General features: G+C 38.1%; 3 protein-coding genes across 3 annotated transcripts; 2 read left to right on the top strand and 1 right to left on the bottom strand.

Annotated features, from left to right (window-relative positions):
- Nucleotides 1-2,203: 2,203 nt before the first annotated feature.
- LOC108250287 (immune-associated nucleotide-binding protein 8-like) lies at nucleotides 2,204-10,046 on the top strand. The gene is made up of 3 exons (XM_037980307.1): nucleotides 2,204-2,423; nucleotides 4,024-5,067; nucleotides 8,663-10,046. The coding sequence occupies exons 2-3, from the start codon at nucleotides 4,029-4,031 to the stop codon at nucleotides 9,682-9,684; spliced, it is 2,061 nt and encodes a 686-aa protein (XP_037836235.1). The 5' UTR covers nucleotides 2,204-2,423; nucleotides 4,024-4,028; the 3' UTR covers nucleotides 9,685-10,046.
- Nucleotides 10,047-11,890: 1,844 nt separating this feature from the next.
- LOC108250299 (GTPase IMAP family member 4-like) lies at nucleotides 11,891-13,629 on the bottom strand. Its single transcript, XM_017440110.3, has one exon. The coding sequence runs from the start codon at nucleotides 13,442-13,444 to the stop codon at nucleotides 12,356-12,358; it is 1,089 nt and encodes a 362-aa protein (XP_017295599.1). The 5' UTR covers nucleotides 13,445-13,629; the 3' UTR covers nucleotides 11,891-12,355.
- A 4,352-nt stretch (nucleotides 13,630-17,981) lies between these two features.
- Nucleotides 17,982-20,828, top strand: LOC108250290 (GTPase IMAP family member 4-like). The gene is made up of 2 exons (XM_017440097.3): nucleotides 17,982-18,114; nucleotides 19,454-20,828. Exon 2 carries the CDS (start codon nucleotides 19,459-19,461, stop codon nucleotides 20,476-20,478), a length of 1,020 nt encoding a protein of 339 aa, XP_017295586.1. The 5' UTR covers nucleotides 17,982-18,114; nucleotides 19,454-19,458; the 3' UTR covers nucleotides 20,479-20,828.
- The last annotated feature ends 177 nt before the right edge of the window (nucleotides 20,829-21,005 follow it).

Genomic DNA, 21,005 nt, shown 5'->3' with positions numbered 1-21,005 from the left:
TTCTATGCACCACAAATTTGGAACAAACTTCCAGAAAACTGTAAAACAGCTGAAACACTGGGTGCCTTTAAATCTCAACTTAAAACCCACCTGTTTAGAGTTGCTTATGGCTAAATTAGGGTTAGAGTGTGGGGTTTTTGATGTTTGTCTCTTTCTTACTGTTTATTCATTGTCACATGCTGTTTTTATTTTGTTTTTTAATTATGTAAAGCACCTTGAAATGCCTTGCTGCTGAAATGTGCTATACAAATAAAATTTGATTGATTGATTTGATTGATTGACTGAAACTTAACGTGAAAATGGTTTCGCTTGTTTGAAGTTACAAAACATAAGTTTTTACGTAATTTAGTAGTTTTAGTTTTTAATATGTTTACTTATCATTCATCTTTTTGGTTGTTGTTTTTTTTGTTTTGTTTTAATTTTATGACTAGAATTAAGAGCTGAGTGAATTTAGGTCTTTCTTTTATTCTCCACCATTGTTAGTCAGGTCTTCTTAGGTTTATCGTGTTACTTTATTTAATTGATTTTTTTTTTGGTTAGTCAGTGTTTGCTATCAGAGCACTGATTTATTGAGTTTTGGTTTTTATTCATACAAGTCAAGATCTGAGTTGTACACATTAACCTTTGTCAAAGTAGATTGTAAATTACTGCAGCTTTTACAATAAAAATCTTCAAAAACTTCTTGTTTTGGGATTTTACTCATGTTCACTCATTAAATCATGATTATTAGAGACTATTTATGGGGCAGTCTGGCGTTTTTTTGCAATTTGAACAGTACATGAATGCAGCAGTACTTCATAATTATGAAACATTAAAAAAATAAACACAAGTGAGATACACTGAAATATACTTGAATCTGAAGTGAAGGAGAACGTTGTGTCATTGATTTTCTCTCAAACATATCTATTACACGTTTCTGTTCCACCCACTCGCCCGTGGACTCTGGGGACAGAGAGAGCAGATCTTATCCAGACGACCATGATTATATCATTTACCTTATCTTCATTGAAGTTTTGGACACCATTATCAGGTTTACTCCATGTCGACAAGCCAAAAACCAAAAACATGCATGTTAGGTTCACAGGTAACTCTAAGTTGTCCCAGGTGTGAATGACAGCGTGAATGGCTGTTTGTCTTGTTTGTCTCTTCGTGGTCCTGTGACGGACTAGAGACCTGTCCAGGGTGTCCCACGCCTCTCGCCTAATGACTGCTGGAGACAGACACCAGCTCCCCGTGACCTGGAAAGGAGAAGCGGGTAAAGAAAATGGATGAATGTGAAATTAGTTCTCAGCATTTGACCCTTCACACATGTGGCACACACACAAGTGGAGCAGTGGGCAGCTAATTAAGGAACCAGGGAGCAGTTTGGAATTTGGCGTCTTGTTCAAGGACAATGTGACACATTGACATGGTAGGGAATCGAACCCGCATCCTTCCAGTTCCCAGAACGCTGCTCCACAGCTGCAGTTCCTAACAGCTCAGCAGGCTACCGAGAGGATTATCTTGTGCAAACAAAATAGTTCCTTGTTTGCACCAAAATATGTTTTTCCCCTAAATTGTAAGGTATTTATAAATAAATAATAATAAAAAACTTTCCAGTTTTGGGATATGAGCCCCTGTCAGCTGCTCACTGTGGGCTGAGCTTCCCTAAAGGTCAGATCCTAGAATAGTCCCTGCTTCTGGCAGAAGGTAGACAGTCTCTAAGTGATGTCTCATTTAAACTGGCTGCTTAATTACTTAAAAACAATGTCTCTACTTTAATGAAAATATTCAACAATTTCTCCAAAGACAAAATGAGTTACATAATGGTACAGTAACAGGGGTCAATTTCTTCTTTTATCTTTGTATTGTGTAAATACTTTAATGGTTTATCTGTGACTTGTTTTGTGTGTGTGTGTGTGTGTGTGTGTGTGCATGGGGGAGGGGAGGAACAACTAAAAGTTAAAAAAAAACATGCAAAGGGACAATAAGATGCATTATATCCTCTCAGATGCTGTCTGGATTATTATAAAGAGTCAAAATAATGAGCCTTTATGAAGTGAAGACTAAATGTAAAGATTAGCCCTGTAATATTGAAGTTATTGAATAAATGAAGATATAATTAGTAATAAGATTCATATAAATGTACATAGTTGGGGTGGACAGTCGGTGGGTTTCAACTTACCCTCAGTGCTGCTGTTTCCTGTAAATGCTGGAGGGTGGGAGGCAGGAAAGGGGGGCACAGAAAACAGTTTCACTTTCCTTCTAACAGAAAGTGAAAGAGCTGTCAGTGTGTTTTTCCTGAAGAGTGGGGCTATAAAAGGCTCCTGCAGGAAACAGTCTGTTGTCTCCACATCTACTCTTCAGCCTCAGCATCAACACAGATCTTTTAAACACGTCGAAGGACGGAAACAAGTTCTCCTCATACAAAGCAAACAGCTCCGGTAAGTAAGAACTTACTGACGAATTAGTTTAACAGGGTCTTGATGTCACATACTGTCAGTTTATTTCAGCTGAGAAGGTCTGTTTCTGTGAGTGGACTCTGAGTTGTTCTGCCAGGATGGGAGAAACTGCAGCTCTGTTTCAGTATTTTTTTTTTGTGGACTCAGTTCTGATGATGATGTTGTCACTGTTTTCTGGACGGGACAACCATAAGATGCTATAGATAAAAAATATAAAAAATAAATTAAAATACTTTTTTTTAATAAATGTAAAATAGGACAAACATGGTTTTCAGGAAATAACTTTTAAGGAATCATCTTATTGGTGCTAAGATAACAGTTCCCTTTGAAATTTAAACAAATTGTCTCTTTGTGACAGGCTGCTGATAACAAGGAGCCTAAAGATCCCATTTAAAATAGTTTTTTGTTGTTAAACTGTCTTGTATTGGCACTGTTGTTTGTTCACACAGAATAAAACTGAATTGTTTTATGTTCATAGCTCTCTGTTTGAAAGTTTTGAACTCAACTCGTGCTTCTAAAACTAACTATTTTATCTAACTCAAATGTCATGAGCTAAAACCTAAAATAAGCTGTCGGACGCTGGCAGATGATGTCATGTGTAAGTTGGGATGTTGTTCACATCATCACAGAATATTTACAACCAGTTCTCTGGGAGTTTAGTTACATGTTTGCATCATTTCCATTCTCAGCGCTTAAATGAACCTAATTTAGGTGAGACCAAAATTTTATTAACGAAGCTGTCAATAACACATTTTCCTATTTCCAAGTCTGAAATTGTGACTAATAGCAGCTTGTAGAGAAGAAGCTTGAAACCTCTGTCACAGTCTTGATTTTGTGTAAGCACCATGCCATCTGACAAAAACCTCCACTCTCAAAAACAATGTCTGTGCTGTAATTTTAGCTATGCTCACATGTAAAATGAACCCAGAGAAAAGATGTGGCAAAATGTCTCAAAAGGTTTCCCAAAATTTCTGTTGCATTCCTCAGTCATGTGCCTGGTGAGACCTAGTCTCTGGTTTTTCTAATTAGGTTTAACTAGAGGAGAAAAAGCAAGCATTTTATGAGCAGCAGGTCCCGACACAGACAGAAGTACCTCAGATGCATGTGTAACAATCAGACCGTGCAGCATACATACAGCAAACAAAACCTGCCCTAAGGAGAAATCATGCTATCTTTTTATGCAAGATGTAGGTAAGCTTTGTTCTAAAAGCTTCCTAGTTAAATAAGGCCTCACTAGGATTAAAGGTTTTAAGAAATGTTTACTCCACTCCTGAACATACTATGTATATCATTCACAACACTCTTTATGTGTAGATGCAAGTTCAACTGTTTTTATCCTTAAATGATTTATAGGTCAAAGTTAGCTGGCTTAAAATGGACATAACTCTGAAAATGATCAGATATACAGACTGGACAGAAAATGAGTAAAAAAAGAAACAACGGAGGCCAAATATGCATAGAACAGAGGTGTGCCCTGAATGTTTGGTTCAATACCTCATTACCTACTGCATTCTCCCCTTTCTTTAATCAGCTGAATTCCTGTATGCATGATATAAATTCATTTTCTGTCCTTTTTTTTCAGGAACCATGCTGACAAACAACAATGAGGTGAGGATTGTGATGGTGGGGAAGACTGGGACTGGGAAGAGCGCCACTGGAAACACCATTCTGGGTCGAGACTGCTTCCAGTCCAAGTGCAGTCCCAAGTCTTTAACTGTGTTCTGTTCTAAAGGCCACACTGAGATGGATCAACATCAAGTTGCTGTCATCGACACTCCAGGGTTTTTTGACACCAGGTATGAAAAGGATAAAACAACAAAGGATTTGGGCCAGTGCATCAATTATGCTGCTCCTGGACCCCACATCTTCCTGGTGATCATCTCCCTGACCAGATTCACTGATGAGGAGAAGCAGACAGTGAAAAAGATTCAACAGGTCTTTGGAGAAGCTGCAGACAGATACAGCATGGTCCTCTTTACTCACGGAGATGCCCTGGAAGACATCACTATTGAAGACTTTTTGGCTGATAGTCGAGATCTACAGGAACTTGTGGCCAGATGCAACAACCAGTACCATGTCTTCAACAACAAGCTGAACGATAAGAAGCCTCAGGTCATCGAGCTCCTGCAGAAGATCAGAGATATTGTTCAGAAGAACGGAGGAAGCCACTACACCAATGAGATGTTCCAGGAGGCTGAGAAGAAAATTGAGGAGGAGAAACAACGCATCCTGAAAGAGCAAGAAGAGAAAATACGCAAAGAGAGAGAAGATCTGGAGCGAAGGATACAGGAAAAATATGAAAAGGAAATGCAGAAAATTAATTTGATACTTCAGGCTGAGAGAGAGAGGGAGAGGAGAGATAGAGAGGAGGAGAGGGACAAGGAAAGGGAGGAGAGGAGGAGGGAGAGGGAGTATATGGATCAGGAGAGAAAGAGGGACTGGGATAGAATTAATGAAGAAAAAAGAAGAGAAAGAGAAGATAACCAAAGGGAGATGATAAAAATGGTTAATCAGTTGCAGGAACAGAAAGAAAAAGACCTCAGGGAGCAAGAAAAAAGGCTGCAAAAACAATTTGAAAACGATGCTAGAAAGAAAGCTGAAGAAAGCAGCTCCTGTACTATTCTGTAATTTTCTCTTCTGCTGCTGCTAACGTAATTCTGTTTAACTGTTCTTTTCTATTTTTAGGGTGCTGCTTCCAAATTATTTCCTCAATTTCTTTCTGTCAGCTGATTCATAAAGATCCCAGTTGATTTTTCTTCAGAGTGTTTTTGTTCTATTTTTCAGTATTTCTGTCATCTTGTAGTTCTGAGACTCTGTTAACTGAATTACCTGCAGCACTGTCCTTTATAAGCTTTTGATGCAACTGTTTGTAAACTGAATACCTCTGTCTTCAACACTAATAAACCCTTCTGTACTACTAATATGATCTACCATCTGTTAAAAGCTGTAAAACACCTCTTACAAAAATAACAAAGAGCTTGTTTAGATAATACATTGCTGTGAAAATCTATCATGATCCAAGGGGAAAACGAATAAAGTGAATCTAAAAATCCAACATTTTTCTTGTGTGTTTTTAAATCGCTGAGGGAAAGTTGCTGACAGCATCATGGCGATGAGGAAACTAAAGAACTGAGTAATGGTTTTGACCAACCTAGCACTGATAGACAAGAATCTATTACTGCTAACAAAAATGTATCAAAGCAAACAAGTGCAATCAGGTCTAATAAAGGAAAATAATACACATTCATAACATGGTATGATAATGAAAAGACTTGTATTACATAAAATAGCAGACTATAACCATTATATTTACATAATTTAACTAACACTTCACTCCAGCTGGGAAAGTTTTTACAGGTATGTTTCCTGATGCCAAACTGTTTGAGTTGACGAAGATCCAGTTTGGATCAAAATGTTGTCCAATGTTTCCTGCAATGAGTAAAACATCCCATACATTTGCAATAAAATTAACGTCACACAAAATGATGAAATGTGAGAACTTTGAAAAGTGCACTTCTAAAATTTTATCTCCCAGAAAAATTAAAGCTTTTACTACAAATAGGTTCCGAATGTAAAGGCACCAGAAATGTTTACTGTGTAAAGGTTTGTGGACATAAATACTTTAAAATGTTAACCTCATAATTCATGATTTATTACATATTTGTTTTAGATGTTGATTGGTTTTCAAGTTTCTTAGGGGTGTCACAAAGTAGAAGAGTTCAGCTCAACTTTCCCATCATGTGTTTTCAACTGAAGGACTTTAAACAACCATGATTTCTAAATTATTGTATCTATAATATCAAAACTATAGTAATGAATTTTCAGTGTTCAAAAAATCTGAACATTTCACCAGAATGAAAGTAACATCTTTCCTGAATGCAAAGAATCTTACTTAATGTGTGTTTGTCTTGGGCAGCACGGTGGTGCAGTGGTTAGAGCCACTAAGAGAGAAGGGTACAGGTTCGCCTCCACCCAGGCCTTTCTGGGTGGAGTTTACATGTTCTCCCCATGTAGATGATGTATTTCTCCCACAGACCAAAAACACAAATGTTAGGTTTATTGGTAACTGTCCCTAGTTTTGAGTGAGAGTGTGAATGGTTGTTTGTCTCTGTGTCCCTGTGATGGACAGAAGACCTGTCCAGGGTGTCCCCTGCCTCTCAGACAGTGACTCCTGGAGTTAGACACCAGCTCCTCGTGACCCAGAAAGGAGAAGTAGGTAAAAAAAATTAATGGATGTGTTTGTCTCCCTCTAGTGGCTTATTATAGAAACAAATGTGGCTTCACAACAGTTCTCCCCACCAAAAAAAAAAAAAAAAAAAAAAAAAAAAACAAAATAACTCAGTATGAGTACTATTTATCACCCACCTCAAAAGGGTGGTGTGTGGGTGTTGTATACTTGTATTTCATTACTTTTTTAGAACCTTTTCTGATGTAACCACCTACCTTGTCAGGACCTTGAGTCCTTATGGGGACCAAAGGCCACTCCTAATGTGGTGAAACATTATTTTTTGGGTTAAGGGTTCAGGTTAGGTCTAAAGTGTGAATGAAGTTCAGGTTAAGGTTAGGCATGTAATGGTTAGTTTTAGGGTAAGAGTCTGGGTGACACTACAGAATTGAGCAGAAGTTAACTGAAAGTCCGAATAAATATAGAAATGCAAACGTATGTTTGTCTGTCTTAGCTATGCAAGCAATTAAAGCCTAAATAAAACTTAAAACATGAAAACATTACTGAAGCTGCATCAAAATGAGCAAATAAAATTAAATTTACTTGTTCCTTAAATCTTTGCAATAACCTGTATCAAACTATCTTCAGACAAAGCAGCATGGCCTCCCTCTGCTAGTTTATGTTAAACAGCTGGAACAGATAGATTCACTTGATTTGTTGTCAGCGTTTGTCTCTGTCTTGTGACTATTTGTGGAAACTCATGTGACTTCACAAGGGTTCTGCTTCACACCACCCAAACCTTTTTATAAAGAGAAGCCATAAAACTTAAAACAAAAAAAAAATCCCTGCCCAATACTTTTTGTTCCTATCTCCACTCTCTTATCCTGTTTTTATTTTTGTGTGTAAAATAAAAAGAAAAACATAATTCAGAGTTGTCTTTGAACTTTTCTTAAAATCTCTCTAACCAGACAATAAAATGTGTTGTATTCCCTAAAATGCTGTTTAGATACAGTTAATATTTTTATCCTTCATATAAATGGTCAAATATTTTGCCTTCATGAAAGAAAGACATATAATGTTAGCACTCTAAAAAGATTTTTATGTTATCTATATATTAAAATTGAAGTTGAAATAGTAGGAACTTAAAACTGTACATACTGGTCGGATGGAGTATCAGGGGGTTTTCATTTCTGCNGGGGGGGCAGAAAACAGTTTCATTTTCATTCTTACAGTCACAAAGTGAAAGAACTCTGGGGGTGTGCTTTGACACAGATTGTAGGGCTATAAAAAGAGAAGCTGCTGCAGAAAACAGGCAGTTGTCCACTTCAGCTTCAGCATCAACACTTGATAAACAGAAATAAGTTCACTCCATACAAGGCAAACAGCTTTGGTAAGTATAAACTTGTTTTCATGTGTTACAGTGATGACTTATAGATTCAGTCTAACAAAATTCATTTACAGCGACTAAATCATCTATAAGCATGTCACTGTAAACCTATGCAAACTTGCACTCTTTAGTTTTTTCCTACCTTTTATTTCAATATAATGACAGTTTTATGTGACTTTTTTCAATTAAAGTTATATTTTGTGATCACGAATCAAATTTTATCTCATAGAAACAATTATTTATGAATAAATCATGTTGTTGTCACCTGGTGTTAGTTTAGTTTTCTTTCAAAATCTTGTTCTGTGTGAGATCTTTGGGTAGAATCTGTCTCATTCTGTCAGAATGAGAAGAAACCCAGATCTGTTTCTCCGACTGCTTCCAGTCAACATCACTGTTTTTAAAGAGAGGACAACCTTAAATTATAAAGATAGATTAACAGAATTATAAATTATTAGAACTAAAACTAAAAGAAATAGTAAAAGATACCTACCTAAGACCAAGACCTGAGATGTATCATTCTTCAGCTGATCATCAGCTGGATGTCAAGTTTTTATTTTTCCTTCATTCCTCCACTTCCTCCTGCCCATTCATCTCTGTCTGTTACCTGTCTGTCAGGTGAATTTCCATATTCAACACTCTTATTCTGTCTCAAACATTCTTCTTCCATAGGCACGATGCTGACACACAGCGAGATGAGGATTGTGATGGTGGGGAAGACTGGGACTGGGAAGAGTGCCAGCGGAAACACTATTCTGGGTCGAGTCTGTTTCCAGTCCAGGTGCAGTCCCAGGTCTTTAACTGAGGACTGTGCTAAAGGTCATACTGAGGTGGACGGACAAAAGGTTGCTGTCATCGACACGCCAGGTCTACTTGACACCAGGTTTGGAGAGGAGAAAACAACCAGAGATTTAAAACAGTGCATCAGGTACGCTGCTCCTGGACCCCACATCTTCTTGGTGGTCATCTCCCTGACCAGATACACTGCAGAGGAGAAGCAGACGGTGCAGAAGATTCAAGAGGTCTTTGGAGAAGCTGCAGACAGATACAGCATGGTCCTCTTTACTCATGGAGATGACCTGGAAGACACCACGATTGAAGAGTTCTTAGCTGAGGACCCAGATCTACAGGAGCTTGTTGGCAGATGTAACGGCCAGTATCATGTCTTCAACAATAAGCTAAAGGGTGACAGGTCTCAGGTTACCCAGCTCCTGCAGAAGATCAGAAATATTGTTCAGAAGAATGGAAGAAGCCACTACACCAACGAGATGTTCCAGGAGGCTGAGAGAATAATTGAAGCAGAGAAACAACGCATCCTCAGGGAGAATGAGGAGAAAATACGCAGAGAGAGAGAAGCACTGGAGAGACAAATGCAGCAACGATTAGAAATGGAAATGCAGAGACGTTATGAGAGGGAGAGAAGGGAGAGAGAGGAGGAGAGGAGGAGGGAGATGGAGGAGAGGAGGAGGGAGAGGGAGTATGATGAAGAAATGAGGAGGAGGGAGCTGGAGAGAATTTATGAAGAACAAAGAAGAGAAAAAGAGCAGAGAGAAAGAGAGTTAATAAACATGATGAATCAATTAAAGGAACAAAAAGAAAGAGAACTCAGAGAGGAAGAAGCAAGGCTGAGAGCCCAACATGAACAAAGAGTCCAATGGGAAGCACAACAGAGGGATGAATGTACTATTCTGTAATTTTCTGTTCTGCTGCACCTGAGTTCGTTTCATTTCATCGTTCTTTTCTATTTATATATTGCTTGCAAATTACCCTGGTAAAAACTGATTTAACCTCTCCCCTGCTTTAGTTTACATTTTTGCTGTGTTTTTTGTCTTGTATTTTTTGATTATGTTTATTAACCAGACTATATGCGAGACTTTCTAGGTTTTGTGTAGTTAGATCAATAAATCCTCCCCTGATACTGAGTGGGTTAATATCATCTGTTAGAAGCTGTAAAACTCTTCTTACAAAATAATGAAGAGCTTGTTTAGATAATAAATTGTTCTGAAATCTATCATGATCCGAGTGGAAAAGAAATAAAGTGAATATAAAAATCCAACATTGTTGTTGTGTGTTTTTAATAATGCTATAAGGGAAAATTCATAACACCATTAAAGCCTGACAATGAGGAAACTAAAGAACTGAATTATTTTATAATGAAAAATTTTAGGGGCTTTTTGTCTCAATTTGATGCAGATCTATCAGTGCCAGACTCCTACCAGGAGTGAGCTGATGGTTTTGACCAACTTGTGTAAAACTACAATTTGTATGTCACTTGAACCTGAATTGTCAACTTTTCTGAACAAAAAGGGATTAAAAATCAAATTTTAAAAAATTATAACTTATCAGGAAACATCAGTCACATTTTTCCAAAAGAGATCACTTTATGAGATCTGAAGCCAAACAGAAAGCCAGTCATCATACAATTACTAATAAGAATACAAAATGAATTTTATAAATAAAGCTGCTAATTATACTGCTACAATCTAATACGTCTACAAAGTAAATTATTAATTAATACAGCCTGAAAGGGAACCCATTTAAAGTGAAACAAATGGAAAATCACAAACTGTATTTAGATTGCATATGTTTTTGTTGTGTGACTTTATAAAGAAAATTGTTTAAATCGTTACTGTTATTTAAAAAAAACATTTGTAATGAAATTAGTCACCCCAAAGGACGAAACATGCGAGTACTTAACTTTGACAGAACGCGTCTCTGACCTTCCTTTCTCTGAATCTAATGAAGGAATCAATTTTTTTTTTTTTTTGTCCCAAGTAAGATGTTCGTCCCCACACTGTGAGTCCTCTGTCAGGCCGTGGTCCCGTTTATGCAGCAAGACGAGTACAGATGCACACACACACCACACACACACACACACACACTTCACTCAGTCACACATGAAGTGCTGACATGACAGAATGAAACACCAAAAGAATGGTGTGTGTTAGTGTGTGTTTCAGCAATAAAAAGAAAATACAAACATTCCTCTGACTACCTTTGCACTAAATCTGAAGTTATCCTTAAAGAGAAAGTCTGATGATTTTTGATGTGACGTTCTGTCTAATAGTTATCAGTAGTTAGTACCTTATCACCTGTGACGTCAGTCAGAGAGCACAGAAAGAAAAGTGCAAAAGTCTTCATCCAGGTTAGGTTAAAGGTTAGCCAAACAAGGGCCTGTGTATTATTGTTTTTCAGTCTTATAAAACACATCTTCCTCAAAAATGACGTACCGCTGTGAAAGAACACTGAATATTAAACCTCTGCACGTTTGTTTAATTTATAGCTGTTTGTTTCTGTATGCTGAGCTTATAGACCCTGTTTATGTTGATGTGCTGAAGCTGCTGAATGTATCTGACCACCTGATCACTGCAAGAGTTTATTCAGCTCTGAGCAGAAATCAACATAAACACGTTCAAAACACGTACCTTTCATTTTTGATATTTTTGCTCACAACTAAAACTCAGTGTTTGGACTCTTTAGTATTTTGTAAATGATGTGTATTTTAATGCTCTACATTCTAAAACAAAGGTCTGAGGGTTAAGTGTTGTGCTGAATTCCTAAGAAGTGGGAAGTCCCTCTCCTGTTCTACGCTTCTAAAGCTGGTCAAGTATCAGAGATTGGGAAGAGAGACACCACAAAAATTAAAGAGACTCCAGTGATCCAACCTGCTTCCCAGCAGCTGGTGGGAAAAAGGCAAAACGTAAAATCCTGCTTCTCCAAATAAACCAGCCTGAAATATTTTCTGCTGGCCTTTAGGTTCTTTTTGTGAATAAGCAGGTGGGAGATAAGAGAACCTCCAGCATCGGGCTGTTAGAACAGAAAGAGCTGTTTTATTATAATCTGATTAAAAAAGGTTAAAAGAGGTCTCTTCATCGCCTTTATCAAAAATACAGCATTTTGTTACAGTTTGCTTTGACATTGATCTTTATTTCTAGTACAGCTCAGCACAGAATAACATGTCAGAACTTTATTTGTATCAATGACAATAAAAAAAACAATAAATCAATACTTCAGTGGCAAACACTGATTAACAAAACAAACTCAAATGATGGACATTAAAAGAAAAACATTTTTTCTATTCATAAAATCCAAATTAATAAATGACAATTAATAGCTGTTAAAGAGAATTAAACATTTTGAACTTAGATGCTAAAAACATCTGCATTAATTTAAACATTAGAACAATGGGTAGCAATGTGAGACTAATTCATTATTAGTTTTCATAAAACGTAATTTTATTCAGAAAATGCCAAATAAGGAAATATATATATGTCATTGTTACAATTTCTTTAAACAACATACAGAAATAATGCTGTCCCAGTATAACACAATTACTTCAGCAAATTAACATTTGTTTTTCAAATTTCAGAATTTTAACATCAGTTTAGATGCGAGAGCATTCCCAATTCCAGACACGATAAAATTAGCAACGTCCTTCAACCAACTGAACGGACTGGAAGTCTCAGCTTCATCTCGAGCTGCAGATTCATACTCGGCCTCCAGCTGCTCTCTTTGTTGTCTCATTTCTCTCTCGTGTTTCTCCTTCATGTCATTCATCATGGTTTTCATGTCGCTTTCTCTCTCCTTCCTTTCTCTCTCTCTTTCCTCCCTCATCCTCTCCCACTCCCTCCTCTTTTCTTCATTCATCTCCTCCCTCTCCCTCTTCATCTCCTCCTCTCTCTCCTTCCTCTCCCTCTCTCTCTCAGCCTTGAGCATTTCATTCATTTTCTGCATTTCTTTTTCATATTTTTCCTGTAGTTTTCGCTCCAGTTCTTCTCTTTCTTTGCGTATTTTCTCTTCTTTCTCCTTCAGGATGCGTTGTTTCTCCTCCTCAATTTTCTTCTCAGCCTCTTGGAACATCTCACTGGTGTAGTGGCTTCCTCCGTTCTTCTGAACAATATCTCTGATCTTCTGCAGGAGCTCGATGACCTGAGAATTGTTGCCCTTTATCCTGTTGTTGAAGACATGGTACTGGTTGTTGCATCTGGCCACAAGTTCCTGCAGATCTGGGCTTTCAGATAAGAACCTTTCAATAGTGGTGCCTTCCAGGTTGTCTCCATGAGTAAAGAGGACCATGCTGTATCTGTCTGCAGCTTCTCCAAAGACCTGTTGAATCCTTTTCACCGTCTGCTTCTCCTCTGCAGTGAATCTGCTCAGGGAGATGATCACCAGAAAGATGTGGGGTCCAGGAGCAGAGAAAGCGATGCACTGACTTAAATCTTTGGTTGTTTTCTCCTCACCGAACCTGGTGTCAAGTAGACCTGGAGTGTCGATGACAGCAACCTTTTGTCCGTCCACCTCAGTGCGACCTTTATCACACTCCTCAGTTAAAGACCTGGGACTGCACCTGGACTGGAAGCAGTCTCGACCCAGGATGGTGTTTCCAGTGGCGCTCTTCCCAATCCCAGTCTTCCCCACCATCACAATCCTCATCTCACTGTTGTTTGTCAGCATGGTTCCTGTGGAAGAAAAATGTTTGAGACAATAAAAATCTAAATCATGTTGTACACAGGAAGTCCTCTGCCACTTAGGACTCAGGTAAAGACTGGTTTAAGAGAACTGAGAAGGTAGGAGGTAATCATCTACCAGCATTCAACAACTTATTTTAGAAGACTTTACCTCATGAAAACATGTTATGTGAAATAATAATTTGACCTTTGACCCTGTGACCTTGAAATCAACAGGCATCATCCTTGACCAATGAGGTGTCCAGCTGTGCAGTTGGACATTCCTACGTTACACGGTAGGCTGCAGAGCATGGGATCACCACCAAAATTTAACCACGTTTGGTGGGACATCCAAATCTGTTTATTAGGTTTTAGGTAGTCCTGCTAGCAGACAAACAAACAAACAACTGAAAACATAAAATAAAAATGTTTCATTTGGGTTGTTGGATATAAGTTCTGAGGGAAGTTGGGTAAATGGAGTGGAAATAAGATGTTGACATAATTACTTTTACTACTTTTATCATATTACTTGTTTGAATTAATTTCTTTTTATTATTTTACTTCTATATATGCTTTGTTTGTTACACAGTATTGAGTTTTATGTAATGTTTGTGTCTCAAGGACTGCAGATGGAAATTAGCTCTCAGAGCTATAAAGTAGTTCTAAACATTTCTCCTTTGTGATTAATGCTCCTGTACATGATCAATAAACTAAATAAACCAAAATCAAACTTGTAAAATCATTTTATTCATGAGACAACTTAGCAAAGAAACTATTTTAAATGTGATCTTCAGCCTCTTTGTTACCATCAGTCTGTCACAAAAACACAGTTTGTTTCGATTTCTTTAGTTGAATTGATAAAAAATACCAAGCATGACAGTTATTGTAGCTTCATTTTGTGGCTGTAAATGAATATTGTCAGAGTGGATTCTTACTTACCGGAGCTGTTTTCCTGGTTTGGAGCGTGTTAAAAACGGCAGTGTCGACACTGAAGCTGAAGTGAAGAAGTAGAAACTGCAGCAAGTTTTTTAATATCCCTACAGTCTGCAGCAAACCACTCCCCAACAAAGTCCTTTCACTTTCTGATGGTCAGAACGCAACTGAAAGTAAAACTGTTCTCTGTCTTCCTCTTTACATTTACAAGAAACAGCAGAAATAAAAAAAATCACCTGACACTCCACCCTGCATTTATAACTTCCTACAGTCTGTACAAGAGCTAGATAACTTAGATACACCAAAGTCCGTCTTATCTTGTGAAATTACATTTTCAAAAGGTTTCATTCCTTAAACATGAATTATTTAAGACTAGTGATGCTATAATACCAGTTTGGTAGGTGGTTCTGCAGAGTGGCTCGGGATGGTCAGGATGCCCTCTGACCTTTAGTTTCGTTGGGAGAAAGCTCTCTCTGTGTTGTGTTTCAGGTCTGCTACACCCTGCTGGGCGTTGGTGATATGTTCTGGCTGTTTAGTGAATTTAAACCTGCATCAAACTGAATCTTTCATAGTGAGCCATGAATCTGTGTTAAATGTTTGGGGTGCTTAACGTAACTATTATTCTGGAATGGTGGGGTTTTCTGCCATTTTATTTCACTAGTTTTCTCCTGTTTTGTGGCCTGCCAGGGAGCTTAGGTGTTGTAGTTTTCTGTAGTATTGAACAGTAATAGTGCTGAAGGTGGCTGTGGCTCAGCGGTGAGAGCGGTCGTCCTCTAACAGGCGTGTCGGAGGTTCAGTCCTGGCAGTATGAAGTTACATGTCTGCATGTGACTGCATACTGTCCCGGGGCAGGACACTGAACCCCTCATTGCCTCCGATTTGCCTCGTTGCTGTATGAATGTGATCTAAAGCCCTGATTTAATCAGATTAGGTTGGTAGAGATGTAGTAGAGCGCTGCGTGGAAGGGGAAATGAGGGTACAAAGTCTTTAGAGTGGCCTGGTTGGCTAGGAAGGTGTTATATAAATACAGTTCATTTGTTGTTAGGAGGGAAATTTGGTTTCCTGATTTGGCCTCAAGGACCTTGACACTTTTTGCTTCCTCGTATTTGTGTTTCTTTATGTTTTTAAAGCAGATAATTTTGAATAAATTTTTAGTGAACCAAGTTTTGTACCGTTGGTTTTATTATTATATTTCTGTGCGTAGCTAGATGTAAAATATATGGTTTGTAGCATAAGACATAAAAATAAAACCAAGAATTTTAGCTCCACAGTACAATAATAAAGATGAACAAAGGAGAAATCATCTCTTGGTATTTACCTTCCATTCAGTCAGACTGACTACATTTGTGTTGGAGGTATTTAGCTGTGCTGCGTAGCACTTTTTATTTAATTAATTTTCTAAATTTGACCTGAATTGTGGCTGTGTTAGAAAAATTACACTCGACACAGAGAAATGCAATCAGGTTTTAATCTTGTTCAAGAGGATTACAGTTAGAGGACGTATGAACCTTGTAGGGTGTGGTTTCTTATCTCGGTGCAGCAGTGGGATGTGTGTTACCTGCATCTCTCAACAGTAAGTCTTTTTTACACACACACCTCTGCCTTCCCTTATCTGGGTTCAGAAAGCACAGCTCCTGTTTGACCTCTGCAGGAAACATCTTGCACAAGAAGTTACAATAAGCCTTAAAAAACGTTATACAAGTTTCTACTCATACGCTGTTATATGAGAGCAAAGTTGCACAAGCCTTCTGGAAGATTATTTTTCCAACACGCTGTTAAATATTTTAAAATGTTTAAACCTGCAGTGATAAGTTTACAGCTGTATTTACCAAAAAACTCCTCCTTCAAACACATAAAATAACATCAGAGATATTTATCAGTTTAATAATAACAGTCGTGTCAGGTCAGACTTCAGATCTGAATCAAAATCGTTGCCGCCTCTCTGACCTGACAGATGCATCAATTTTCAGCTAACAGCTAAAATCCCATGTTTCTGTCTTCTGTTAACTTTTGACCCAAACTGAAATGGGCCGGTTTGAATCAGAGGCTGAAGAGGACAGGCCTGTAACTAAGGTGTGTGAACGTCTTTGTTCTGCACGTTGCAGAATGATTTCAGTGTTCCTCCACCCGTACATTTATCCAACAAGGCCACCTCAGATCAAATCAGGACCTCGGCAGCATCACAGACGCAGTGACATGAGGCAGGCCCATCAGCAGCTACACATCCACCTTTAAATGGAAAGCTCACAGAGAAAAATGAAGGAACATCCTGCATCACCTCGCCTCAGGGAGGCAATGATAATGACCCTGCGACACATGACATGTATTAACTTACAGGTGACTCATTAATGGAGACACCTTTGTCCTGGTGAGGCTGGAAAACACCGTCAGTGTGACCAACATCCAACATTTACAGACACCAGCCGCTGGAAATATTAACCGTTCCTCAGTATGATTCATTGGTGTTCAAGTCAGCAGCTTTTATTACTTTCATTATGTCGCTGCGTTAACATTTGGTACCACCGTACAGTTCACACTAAGGCTGCTTGATTACAGAAAAAAATATAATCATAAATATTTTTATATTTTAAATATGATTTTGAAAACACTTTGCATTTATTGCACTTAAAAACAGCCATGTTTTCTCTGATAACTTCCTGTTGAACTTTCCTTTAAAATAACTGACAAAGTATTTATTGAACAGTAAACTACATGATAAAATAAAATAAAAACACAAATATAATCAGCAGTAGAGTGCACTTCCTGTTACATCGTAGGGTTCGAAGGATTTTGTTTCCTCCCAAAAGTTTTGCTTTCATTTTTTTAAACTTCATATTTTATGATGAAACCACATTTTTTCACACGTATCTGTTGTTTTGTTCTTTTCCGTCTAAAGTTTAGCTTTCATCTGCTTTAACAGCTCATGTTTAACTGAGATATAATCATGTTTTAGAAACTTTTCAACTAAATGGGCATAGCTTTAGTATTTTTTCAGCAGAATTGTTGATTCCACACCTAAAGCTGCAAAGTCTTCGTTTATTTCTCCTGACTTGTTTTTATCAGGAGAGCTTTTTTGTACTATTTTCTTAGCTAAACACAGACATCTTTTTATGTTTGGAGTATATCAAACTTTTTGTTTGATATATTAGATGAATAAAACAATGTGACCTTTTAATTAATTTATTAACGGAAGTAATCCGTTGATAAATCCTGCGTTGCTGTAAATCACCTTAAAGCCTCCCAACGGCTTGTTTGTTTTTCGTTTCTGCTTTCATTTCTGCTTTTGTGTGCTTACAATAAGAAATGGGAAACCACCGTTTAATTTTTGTATCATTTTCTGTTGCACCAAACAGTAAAGTGAGTCATTTTATTTCAGACTCATCACATGATTCATGAAAGAGGTTGAACAATGTGTTTTTATCCAGTGAAAACTTAAAAAAAATGCTATTTCACTAGACATAAAGATGAGTTTTATTATGTCTGTGTTCTCCGTTTCTTAAAAGTATGAATTGTTATCAAACTTGTATATTCTCATAACCTGGCGGGGTGTTTTTTCCAGAATGCTGTTTCTTGTAAATGCTGAGAGGAAGCTGAGAAACAGCTTCAGTTTCATTCTGAAGGTTATAAAATGAAGGCGTAAGGAGTATAAAAGGAGACACTGCAGTCTCACTTCTTCATGCGCTCCTCGTTTTAACGTGTCCGTGCACGGAAACAGCTCCGCTCCACACAAGAAGAGCAGCTTTGGTAAGTAAGGATTTCATGGTTTACAGTTACAGAGATCGCTGACGAATTTACGGCAACAAAAACCTTTTTATGAACATGTGACCGTAAACCTGTTGTTCTTTTCTCCTGATGAAGGAAAAGCCTTTTTTAAGACTTGAACATGTATGAAAGGTTGCACTCAGTTTTTTGAGGTTTTCACAGAAGATTTTTCCCCAAAAAATGGCTCCTCAGCGTCACTTTAAAGACCCGACACCTTTAATAATTTGTCATGACTGTGAAACTTGGCACACCTGTAGAAATCTACCTCTCTTGGAGGTGTGGCCTAAATCCAGCACAAAGTCTGCCATTTTGGCATATTATAAATGTATTTTAATGAATTCTTCCTTGAGAGTTTCAGCTTCAATCTTGATGTGTATACTCATAAGGCCAGAGAGTTAACTATATTCTGTATATATATATATTGTCTTAAAGAATCAATTGTTCATTTTGTTCAACAGGGTCATAATGTCAGTTTACCTAAATTCAATTCAATGAAAGAAAAATGTGATTTGATGTAAGTTTTGTTTCCACACACTGAGGTTAAATGCAGAAAAAGAAAAAAATATGATTCAATTCAAATATTGAGACGTTACTGCATAATTAAAAAATGTCCGCTAACAAACTGGTCTTGTTTTAAACTTAACTTATAAATAAAAAAAAATTTTAAAACCTACCAGGCAGCAGTTTTAAACTGTTGGAGTGTTTGTTAGCAAAATATTTCATAACCAAATGAGGGAATTTTAATGAAATCTGAGAAAGTAATCACTGGATGTGCGTCTATAAAGAAAGAACTTTTGGAGTTATTCAAATCCAAGATGGCCGCCACAACCAACTGATCCTTTCAAACACAAAAAAAGCTCAAACTCAGTCAGTTTGACAGATTGGGGTGGTAGTAGCTGACAGTCTTTCACAATACACATGCCGAGCGCTATAATGTCATGAATGACATGGAATTACGCCTATTGTCCTTTTTGACTAAAATGACTTTAAGTCCATAATTTTTGTGATGATCTTAGTTGAAAACATTCCTTTAAGGAGGTCTAGGCCTTTAAATGATTTACAGGTCAGAGGAAGGTGGTTTTAGATGGATATTCCTCTGAAAATCATCAGGTAAAAAAGTGGGGAGAAGAAAGCAGCTCATGTTCAGACCTTCAGAAAACCTGAAGAACTGTTGATCAAAACTACTTTAAAAAACTCTGATAAGAGTCTGAAAGAGTCTGATTGGAAGTAAAGCTCCCTCATATCTCCAACACCTTCTCATCCCTCTTTAATCTCATCTCTGAGCGTGATATAGATTCTTATTCTGTCTCCATTTTTCCAGGAACCATGCTGACAAACAACAGTGAGATGAGGATTGTGATGGTGGGGAAGACCGGGATTGGGAAGAGCGCCACTGGAAACACCATCCTGGGAAAAAAGCTCTTCCACTCTAAATGCAGTCCCAAGTCTTTAACTGTGGACTGTGCTAAAGCCGAGACTGAGGTGAATGGACAACAGGTTGCTGTCATCGACACTCCGGGTCTACTTGACACCAGATATGAGGAGGAAAGAACAACCAAAGATCTGGGCCAGTGCATCAGGTACGCTTCTCCTGGCCCTCATGTCTTCCTGGTGATCATCTCCCTGAGCAGATTCACCAAAGAGGAGAAGCAGACGGTGCAGAAGATTCAAAAAATCTTTGGAGAGGCTGCAGACAGATACAGCATGGTCCTCTTTACTCACGGAGACAACCTGGAAGACACCACTATTGAAGAGTTCTTGTCTGAATGCCCAGATATACAGGAAGTCGTGCGCAGATGCAACAACCAGTACCATGTCTTCAACAACAAGCTGAAGGGCGACAATTCTCAGGTCATCGAGCTCCTGCAGAAGATCAGAGATATTGTTCAGAAGAACGGAGGAAGCCACTACACCAACGAGAATTTCCAGGAGGCTGAGAGGTTGATAGAAGAGGAGAAACAACGCATCCTGAAGGAGAAAGAAGAGAAGATACGCAGAGAGAGAGAAGAACTGGAGCAGAAGATACAGGAAAAATACGAAATAGAAATGCAGAAAATTAATGAAATGCTCCAGGCTGAGAGAGAGAGGGAGAGGAGGGAGAGAGAGGAGGAGAGGAAGAAGGAGAGGGAGGAGATGAATGAGGAGAGGAGGAGGGAGTATGAGAGGATGAGGGAAGAAAGAGAGAGAGAAAGGGTGGAGAGAGCGAAGGAGTTGGAAGCCACTAAAAATCAATTAAAGGAGCAGAAAGACAGAGAGTTCAGAGACCAAGAAGCTCGACTGCGAGCTCAGTACGAACGAAACGCCAGAAGATCAGCTGAACGGAGCGGTGGCTGCACGATCCTGTAACTCCTGACAGAAACTTTATTTCTACACCTGTTCCTGATTTATCTGTCAGCTGATCGATAGACTTCTGATGATTTCACCTCTATGTGTTTATTCTGCATTTTCTGTTGTCATGTGGGGGGTTTATGTGGGGCCATATTTATTGACCAGATTATCTTCAGCATTTCCTGTTCCAGGTTTGTGATTCAGCCTGAATCTGTCTGCAGTTTGGTTTGAGTGGGTCAATTTATTTTATCCTCTGTTAAAAGCTGTAACACCTCTGAAACAAACAATACAGGTTTTAAAGATTGTTCAGATCATTCATTGTTGTGGAAATTTATCGAAATGGAACAAAAATAAAGTGAATCATTGTGCTTCTGTGTCTTTCTTCAGGTTAGTGTCCCTGACACTGTTATAACCTGATGGCGAGAAAGAAACTAAAGAAATCATGAAAACACTTGTTTACAGTGGTGGCTGGCCAATAGAGGGCGCTAGGGCGCCGCCCCACCACTCACTTTACCTTGAATAAGACGTAAAAAAAAAAAAAAAAA

This window comes from Kryptolebias marmoratus, linkage group LG16 (assembly GCF_001649575.2).
Source record: "Kryptolebias marmoratus isolate JLee-2015 linkage group LG16, ASM164957v2, whole genome shotgun sequence".
Classification (NCBI taxonomy): Eukaryota; Metazoa; Chordata; class Actinopteri; order Cyprinodontiformes; family Rivulidae; genus Kryptolebias; species Kryptolebias marmoratus.
The sequence above is the reverse complement of the archived record's forward strand: the minus strand, read 5'-3'. Positions and strand labels throughout refer to the sequence as shown.

Bases quoted from the DNA above. Each gene is read 5' to 3' on its own strand.
- LOC108250287 (XM_037980307.1), top strand. From the start codon at position 4,029: ATGCTGACAAACAACAATGAGGTGAGGATTGTGATGGTGGGGAAGACT. The intron at 5,068-8,662 runs AATTTTCTCTTC...CTTCTTCCATAG, and splicing joins CAGCTCCTGTACTATTCTGT to GCACGATGCTGACACACAGC.
- LOC108250299 (XM_017440110.3), bottom strand. From the start codon at position 13,444: ATGCTGACAAACAACAGTGAGATGAGGATTGTGATGGTGGGGAAGACT.
- LOC108250290 (XM_017440097.3), top strand. From the start codon at position 19,459: ATGCTGACAAACAACAGTGAGATGAGGATTGTGATGGTGGGGAAGACC.